General features: G+C 39.3%; 1 protein-coding gene across 1 annotated transcript; it reads left to right on the top strand.

Moving 5' to 3' along the window:
• Positions 1-4,542: 4,542 nt before the first annotated feature.
• LOC131943676 (uncharacterized) lies at positions 4,543-9,612 on the top strand (the record flags this gene model as incomplete). The annotated part of the gene is made up of 2 exons (XM_059303890.1): positions 4,543-5,236; positions 9,304-9,612. Coding segments are annotated over 2 exons (1,003 nt in total), but the record flags the coding sequence as incomplete, so codon positions are not given.
• Positions 9,613-10,208: the final 596 nt, after the last annotated feature.

The raw sequence follows: 10,208 nt of genomic DNA on the forward strand, positions 1-10,208 counted from the left end.
CATATACACATATACACATATACATATACATATACACATATACATATACATATACATATACACATATACATATACATATACATATACTATCATATACATATACATATACACATATACATATATACATATACATATACATATACATATACATATACATATATACATATACATATACATATACATATACATATACATATACATATACATATACATATACATATACATATACATATACATATACATATACATATACATATACATATACATATACATATACATATACATATACATATACATATACATATACTACATATACATATACATATATACATATACATATACATATACATATATACATATAACATATACATATACATATACATATACATATACATATACATATACATATACATATACATATACATATACATATACATATACATATACATTACATATACATATACATTATCTACATATACATATACATATACATATACATATACATATACATATACATATAATAACATATACATATACATATACATATACATATACATATACATATACATATACATATACATATACATATATATATACATATACATATACATATATATATACATATACATATACATATATATATACATATACATATACATATATATATATATATACATATACATGTATATATATATATACATATATATGTATACATATATATGTATGTGTATATATATATGTATGTGTATATATATATATATGTATATATATGTGTATATATATGTGTATATATATGTGTATATATATGTGTATATATGTGTGTATATATATGTGTATATATGTGTGTATATATATGTGTATGTGTATGTATATATATGTATGTATATGTATGTATATATATGTATGTGTATGTATGTATATGTATGTATGTGTATGTATGTATATGTATGTATGTGTATGTATGTATATGTATGTATGTGTATGTATGTATATGTATGTATGTGTATGTATGTATATGTATGTATGTGTATGTATGTATATGTATGTATGTGTATGTATGTATATGTATGTATGTGTATGTATGTATATGTATGTATGTGTATGTATGTATATGTATGTATGTGTATGTATGTATATGTATGTATGGTGTATGTATGTATATGTATGTATGTGTATGTATGTATATGTATGTATATGTATGTATATGTATATGTATATGTATGTATATGTATATGTATATGTATATGTATATGTATATGTATATGTATGTATATATGTATATATATATGTATGTATATATGTATATATATATGTATGTATATATATGTATATATATGTATGTATATTCCTTCTGCCGCAGACATGTATTTTACTGTTTACATTATATGTGATGCTGTATCAAAATGATGTTTGAATTGTTGCTATGGTGCTCTGGATTTCTGCTGATAATGCTCCCAACTCCGACATCACAAAATTATTATTTGATATCCAAGTTATATTGTCTGTATGTAGACTTAGTTCACTGAGGCTCAAAACCAGCTGAATAAATACTTCAGTAGCGAACCTGTGGTAGGAGGCATTCAACTTGATATAGTTATTGATAAATGGTTTTTGCAAACAATTTATTAAAGTTTCTATATTTAAAAAAAAAAAACTTTATCCAAGTCAGAGCAAAGCTACCTCACAACAATAAAATGTTTTTTTCTTTTTGATTTAAATGAACAATGTCAAACAATTGTAATTCCTGATTATAATCTTCAATAGTTCCTCTAGTAGAGGGTAACGATGCAGGGTGTTATAAGTTACTAAGGAGCCAGGCCTAATCTATTTTTTAATGCTTGAAGTAGCAACCACAACTCAACGATAACCCAAGGCAGTGGCGACGTAGGCAGAGGGGGGGGGGGTGCAAATCGAAGTTTGAGGGGGGGGTGCAAATCAAAAGTTTGAGGGGGGAGGGTGCAAATCGAAAGTTTGTTCCCAGGTAAAAATTGGACCCCCCCCCCCCTTGAGACGATCCTGGCTACGCCACTGACCCAAGGATTTGTGGCAGATATGTTTGACATATTTAATTTATTTTGTTCTATTAAATTTGCATTTTTATTTTTAAAATCTACTAGATCTATCTCCGAATTATGGTCTCCAGCCATTTTAAACTTTCCATCTTCAATTAGGGAGAGGTACAAATAATTTTTGTGTTTTTTCGTTTAATAGATTTCCTTCCACACAGCTTCACTCCCTTCGAGCCAGGAGCTAGCTGTGTGCATGGGTTGCATGTTAAAATAGACATGTAATACATAGTATTGCATATAATTTTCACCATATTCTAATTAAGCATGTCATCTTTAATTATTCCTTAACCAATAATAAATTAAATAATAAAAATTGTTGTAGGTATAATTTTAACACCTCATGATCAAACTTACGATATCGTTTACTAATTTGTCTCCAAATATTTTTTATTACACTCACCGTTTTTTGTTATTTAAAATAGAGCCAAATAATAATAGTAAATAAAAAAGAAATTAAAAAACAGCAATATTTATTTAAATCTTTTATATGCTTGTACTTATCTAAATAGTACTTAATGAATTTTATGCAATATATCGTTACTTTTATAGTTCTATAAATATTTTTCGACTTTGGTTATTTTCACCACTGGTTGTCTCTCTTGGTAATGTCGAATATTTACAAGGTTACCGTTTAACAGTTGTATACGATGGTGTATTGTATCTAACCTTACGATATAAATATATATAAATAAAAATATAAATAAATAAATAAATAAATAATATATATATATATATATATATATATATATATATATATATATATATATATATATATATATATATATATATATATATATGAGTGTTTGTTTGTGTGTGTATGTATTTATATATGCCCAGTTTTATGTGGTCCACTACTTTTAAACTTTGGGCTGATTGGTTTGTCTGCATGCCCACTAGACCATCTAAATTAATTGTCGAGGGGAGTGACGTCATTTTGTGTTTGTTGAAATAAAACTACTCTGTTTTCTAATTAAGAATTGATTTTTAATTAACTCGAATTGATCAAATGTAAGATAATTATTAAAAATGAGATACAATATTTTGTTTTATATTTGAGCTCTTGTATGACTTGTACAAAATGGTCTTGGTTTTGATGGTGATCTTTCATGGTTTACATATCGAATTTAAAAATGTACATAGAAAAGAGAAATACTATTGTTACTTGTGGTGAAAAAAAATAAAAATAAAATTATGTTTACATTTCTTTTTGTAATGTGATGAGTTCAATACATTTTAAAAATTATTAATGTCTTGAACAGAACAGCAAACTTTAAAAAAATGTAATACCTGAAGTTTAAATTTCTACTTATAAAAAAATTTTGCCACTGGGAATTTTTTGTAAGAACATTGCAGTCAAACACAGGAGATGGCGAACCTAAAATGGCGTTGTGTTTGAATACCTTCTTCAGGGGGGCGCACTCTTTTGTGCGAAGGGGGTAACTCTATATCTGTTAGTACATCGTGCCTTATGACGCCAGCAGTCTTACCGAGGGGCAGGGAGCAAACTCATTATACACACAAGTCAACATAGGGGAGGGAACTTTATTCAGGGGATACAACTCTTGACCAATATTTGCACAGATCTGATTTCATTGGTGAAGCTAAGGGCCTTAAGCCTGGTGACACTAAACTAAGGTGCGAAGAAGGAAGGCTCCCGGGAGAACAAAAAAAAAATCCTTTCGACGACATAGTTTACCCAACTTTTGAGAACAAGACGACGATTTAAGAAGTGTAGGTACACCTAAGCGTGATGTAGACGGCTTCCAATAATTAGCCTTAATCGACAGCAGTTTCTGTCGTCTTTATAAAAAAAAAATTTTCGACGTTGAACAAAGATAAATTTAGCAGCACCCTATTAGAGTTACCGAACATTTTGTATGTTGACTTACGGACAATTAAAATTGGACCTCTCGAGTAAAGGGAAAGAACTGGGCCTGTTGAGTAAAGGGAAAGAACTGGGCCTGTCGAGTAAAGGGAAAGAACTTTGCCTGTCGGGAAGAGTCTGGTTAGTTTGGCAGAGTAGCAGACGGTAGGCTGTAGTTGTGTACAAGATTCAGAGTAGCAGACGGTAAGATGTAGTTGTGTACAAGATTCAGTGTAGCAGACGGTAGGCTGTAGTTGTGTACAAGATTCCATCGGTGTAGCAGACGGTAGGCTCAAATTCCCTACAGTCAGACTTTTTTATGCGTACAGATTCCCTCACAATCAGACTATTGCATACGTTCAAATTCCCCAACAATCAGAATTTTTCTATACGTACAAATTCCCCCACAGTCAGACTGCTCTATTTATACCGATTCCCCATCTGTTAGACAGTCCTATACATAAATATTCCTCCTCCCACTCCCCCTTTCCCCCCACCCCCACCCCGTGCTATCCACGACTCTCTTGTCCACCGTGGACCTGTATAACGGCCACTGAGCCCCACAAGAGCCCTCACAGCCAGCCCCCACACAGCCAAATCCCCACACAGCCAGCCCCCTCACTGCCAGCCCCCACACTGCCAGCCCCCACCCAGCCAGCCCCCACACAGCCAGCCCCCACACAGCCAGCCCCCACACTGCCAGCCCCCACACTGCCAGCCCCCACACAGCCAGCCCCCACCCAGCCAGCCCCCACACTGCCAGCCCCCACACAGCCAGCCCCCACACAGCCAGCCCCCACACAGCCAGCCCCCACACAGCCCCCACACAGCCAGCCCCCACACAGCCAGCCCCCACACAGCCAGCCCCCACACAGCCAGCCCCCACACAGCCAGCCCCCACACAGCCAGCCCCCACACAGCCAGGCCCCACACAGCCAGCCCCCACACAGCCAGGCCCCACACAGCCAGCCCCCACACAGCCAGCCCCCACACAGCCAGGCCCCACACAGCCAGCCCCCACACAGCCAGCCCCCACACAGCCAGCCCCCACACAGCCAGCCCCCACACAGCCAGCCCCCACACAGCCAGCCCCCACACAGCCAGGCCCCACACAGCCAGCCCCCACACAGCCAGCCCCCACACAGCCAGCCCCCACACAGCCAGCCCCCACACAGCCAGCCCCCACACAGCCAGCCCCCACACAGCCAGCCCCCACACTGCCAGCCCCCACACAGCCAGCCCACACACAGCCAGCCCACACACAGCCAGCTCCCACCCAGTCAGCCCCCACACAGCCAACGTTGTGAGAACCCATGCAGCGGGGTGCAGACCTCCTCACGTGACCCCACCCCCCCCCCCCCCCACCCCCACAAGGCCTGTCAAGAGCCTAGTGACTTGACCTCGGCCACTCTCCCCCCGGAAGTGACGTGGATAGTCCCGACAATTTTTTCTATTTCCATTGTCAAAATCTGGGCCGGGGGTTTGACAAGTTAATGACACTTAAGGGTGTCCTCCTGACGTGTCACCCCCTGATTGACGTGTCACCATTTGACGATCTACGTCACGTGTCACCATATGGTGAGCAGATTTTTTTACTCACACACGAGGTGCATTGGATTTAAACTCAGGGTGAACAATGTAACCCTGTAGTACAGCACAAGATGAGATCGTGTTGTGTTTATAGCACTAGGGTGTTGAGTTTATAGCACTAGAGTGTTGAGTTTATAGCACTAGAGTGTTGAGTTTATAGCACTAGAGTGTTGAGTTTATAGCACTAGAGTGTTGAGTTTATAGCACTAGAGTGTTGAGTTTATAGCACTAGAGTGTTGAGTTTATAGCACTAGAGTGTTGAGTTTATAGCACTAGAGTGTTGAGTTTATAGCACTAGAGTGTTGAGTTTATAGCACTAGAGTGTTGAGTTTATAGCACTAGGATGTGACTACTGTTTGACTATTGAGTCTAAACATCCAAAGTAGCGTAGATCTTTTGATCAACAATAGTAGCTCTACTTTTCTCTCTATTAAATTTTTTTAAAGTATTTATGTAAAAAGTACAAAAAAGTAAAGATTTATCTTTCACCTAGCGATCTATTGGCCAGATAGAGTTCATGTTTCTTAAGTTAGGATTATAAAGGGATGGTGTGGTCAGCGTTTTTGTCCATCCGCCTCTACTTTCCCAAACGCAAGTCATATACCCATCAGAGCTGGGTAGACTCAGGTAGGTCCTACAGTGCCGAGATTCGAACTCGAGTTTTCGGGCTATCAGCCAAACGCTCTACCATTCGACCTCGCAGTTAAACAGAAGACTATACACACACACGTATATATATATATATATGCCCCATATATATTTGTAGTGTGAGTTTTTTATGTGTAATTTACACTCCCCCCCCCCCCCCCCACACGCACACACGCACGCACACTCATCCTATCTCTGAACATTTTCTAACCTGATTGATTTATAAAGAACGAGATTCCAATAGACTTGCTACGGCTTTCTGATATTAGTTCATTTAGCAGCGTCAGGCTGAGGACATGATTGGAAGCCATAGCTCCTGCCGGGGTTACATGGCTATGTCGTTAGAGACAAGGCACTAGACTGCTGGAACTCTCACACACAACATCACAGGGGTTTGATGGGGTTTTAGGGCTTCGAACTCTAAGTCGTGGAATGAAAGTAGGGAATAAATGAAGGTTTTGTGATACGGTGTATCGAAATTTGATTTACAGCGGCTTGATTTGTTGACAACTGTATGATAGTGTGGTTCTTGTGTTACGCTGGGAGTGTGTGATGAACCTTTTATTATTTAAAATGATTATAAAACTTTTGTGATAAGACGAAATACGATCGACAGCCACTCCCCATAATTACCCCAATAACCACCTTCCCTCAACCACCCTTCAACCACCTCCCCACAACCTTCCCCTCAACTACCTCCCCATAACCGCCTCCCCATAATGACCTCCCCATAAACATCCCCTCAACCACCTCCCCATAACCACCTCCCCACAACCACCTCCCCATAACCACCTCCCCATAACCACCTTTCCTCAACCACCTCCCCATAACCACCTCCCCATAACCACCTCCCCATAACCACCTTTCCTCAACCACCTCCCCATAACCACCTCACCATAACCACCTCCCCATAACCACCTCCCCATAACCACCTCCCCATAACCACCTCCCCATAACCACCTTCCCATAACCACCTCCCCATAACCACCTCCCCATAACAACCTCTCCACAACCACATCACCACAACCACCTCCCCATAACTATCCCCTCAACCACCTCCCCATAAACACCTCCCCACAATCACCTCCCCATAACCACCCTCATAACCACCTCCCCATAACCACCTCCCCATAACCACCTCCCCATAACCACCTCCCCATAACCATCCCCTCAACCACCTCCCCATAACCACCTCCCCATAACTATCCCCTCAACCACCTCCCCATAAACACCTCCCCACAATCACCTCCCCATAACCACCCTCATAACCACCTCCCCATAACCACCTCCCCATAACCACCTTCCCATAACCACCTCCCCATAACCACCTCCCCATAACAACCTCTCCACAACCACATCACCACAACCACCTCCCCATAACTATCCCCTCAACCACCTCCCCATAACCACCTCCCCATAATCACCTCCCCATAACCACCTCCCTATAACCACCTCCCCATAACCACCTCCCCACAACCTCCTCCCACAATCCAGAACACTCTTTGGTCCCATCCATTCACATTTGACCGAATGAACCACACAATCAAAACTTTATTAATTCATTTCTTACTGCGTGTTACATTTCTTCCAAAGAGCCTGTCATATTCGTCCAAAATTTTATTTTGGTTCAAAGTGGCTGTTTTAATCAATATTTTCCATTTCATTCGTCCATATCCTCTTTTTTCATTTGTCCAAATATTGTGCTAAATTCGTCAATATTCCATATTGTCAGTTTCATTTAGTCAAATATCTAGCTACATTCGTCCAAGTAGGCTGTTACATTTACCAAAAACATGCTACAGTCGTCACATTGGCTGCAGAGGCGTCGCGACCCTTCCCGACACCCGGGGACAAACTTTCGATTTGCCCCCCCCCCCCCCTCTCAAATTTTCGATTACTTTTTCCAACCCATTTTGGCGCCCCTAAGGTCGGCGCCCGGGGACATATGTCCCCTCCTGCCCTCCATCGCTACGCCTCTGGTTGGCTTTTACATTTACCAAAAACTTGCTACATTTGTCAACATTTTCCGCTAAATTCATCAAAAATCTTCTCTCCATTTGTCGGGACCGCACATTGTTCTGGCCAGGTGCCGGCGAACAAAAATTTTTCCAACTCCCCTGCAAGGAGTCGCAGCGTTTCCTGCACGTGAAACTCGAGCCCCACAGCACCCGCCACCTGTACTCAGCTGTCTCACAAGACAAGTGCTCACGATGCACGTGCCTTCTTCATCACACAACCAACACGCGCACTCTTAGACTGGTCTTTGGTTCCTGGAATTGTAACAAGTTTTTCTAACACGTGAATCACATACCACCCAGAATGTGTTGCTATTTTTAGCTCTTAAGGTAATTTCTACTTAATTAGAGAAAATAAAGCGGGTGTAGGAATATCTAATTGCTGACCGCACTATCCCTTCATTTGCAGAGGTCACGAAACATATGAACTCATCTGTCCAATGAATCGCTAGGTCTAAATATGAATCTTTTTTTTTTACTTTTTATGGCTATTTGATTAGTTCCAGAATTAAACACGATCTTTCAACTACTAATTAAACCAATGTCTCAATCATGATATAAACTTACAATTTGTATCACTACTCATACCATTTCCAAACCTAATTCGAAGTAACAATGTAATTGCAACGTGATTTTGTTAATATGATGCTAATAGTTTTTGTATTGTTTATTTATTACAAACCAACGTTTATGAATTATTTTTGTCAAAAAATAAAGGAGAGAGATACACTAATATCAGAATTTTTAACCAGTAGGGCCTACATATTTTTTATTCAAAAGAAAAAGCGAAAAAAAAAAATGAAATGTAGACAACTTACAAGAATAAATGTGAAAACGAGGAACAAAACAATAACTTAAGCATGTAAATTGATCAAATTTAGCAATACGTGTAATGAAGATGTCGATATGTAAGAAACAAATGATTACATATTCACATGCCAGCAGCGCATGAACAGCACCGAAATGTTTGCATCTGTTACTAGAAGAAGGTTTTTTTTTAAACTGCAAGCTTACAGCCCCCCCCCCCCCCCCCCCGGGTGTTGTGTCTATTGCTGTTGGGATGGGGGAGTGGAACGTAAACAGCTGCTATTGTCTTAAGGAACTCCTGAAAGTCCAGATTTTAAAAGCAACGCAAGGACGCGGACACCTGGCGCTAAATGGTACAGTGGGAGAACAGGAATATCTGGCACTTAATGGCACAGTGGGAGAACAGGAATATCTGGCACTTAATGGCACAGTGGGAGAACAGGAATATCTGGCACTTAATGGCACAGTAGGAAAACAGGAATATCTGGCACTTAATGGCACAGTAGGAAAACAGGAATATCTGGCACTTAATGGCACAGTGGGAGAACAGGAATATCTGGCACTTAATGGCACAGTGGGAGAACAGGAATATCTGGCACTAAACAGCAACAAAACTTAAAGTTATCTCAGATAGTAACAAGCCTAGAAAAAGACTCGTAAATTGAGAAAAAAAAACAAAAGAGAGAGGTGTTGACACAGCCTCGTTGACGTGATATACAGGTTTGATGACGTCACAGGTAGGATTGATGGTGACCAGAAAGATGCGCAAAGGAAAAAAGCGCAAACAGAAAAAAAAACACTTTTTTCTGTTTGCGCTTTTTTTCTGTTTGCGCTTTTTTTTCCGTTTGCGCTTTTTTTTGTTGCGCATCTTTCTGGGAACCATGTTTGATGACGTCACATACAGCCTAGCTGGCATGACATTCAGCCTAGATCACTTGACATCTAGCCTAAATCACGTGACAATTTAGATAACCATATTATTCCAAGTTTGATCTCCGTAACTAGTCAACAGTCATAATAACCTGTAAGCATGGTAATAATAGATATGATCAACATATTTAAACTGATGTGGTTTACTTTTTTCAATCGGCATCAGTTAATTGATTATTTAAGTCCACATTAAATGGAGGATTCATGTTTTAAGTAAAAGAAAACTATCATCGAATTTTAATCGCTCAGGCAACTAAAGAAATTAAATACCTGAGGATAAAGGGA

The sequence above is a fragment of the Physella acuta genome, unplaced genomic scaffold (assembly GCF_028476545.2).
Source record: "Physella acuta isolate Inbredline_101_S28 unplaced genomic scaffold, ASM2847654v3 ptg000464l, whole genome shotgun sequence".
NCBI lineage: Eukaryota > Metazoa > Mollusca > Gastropoda > Physidae > Physella > Physella acuta.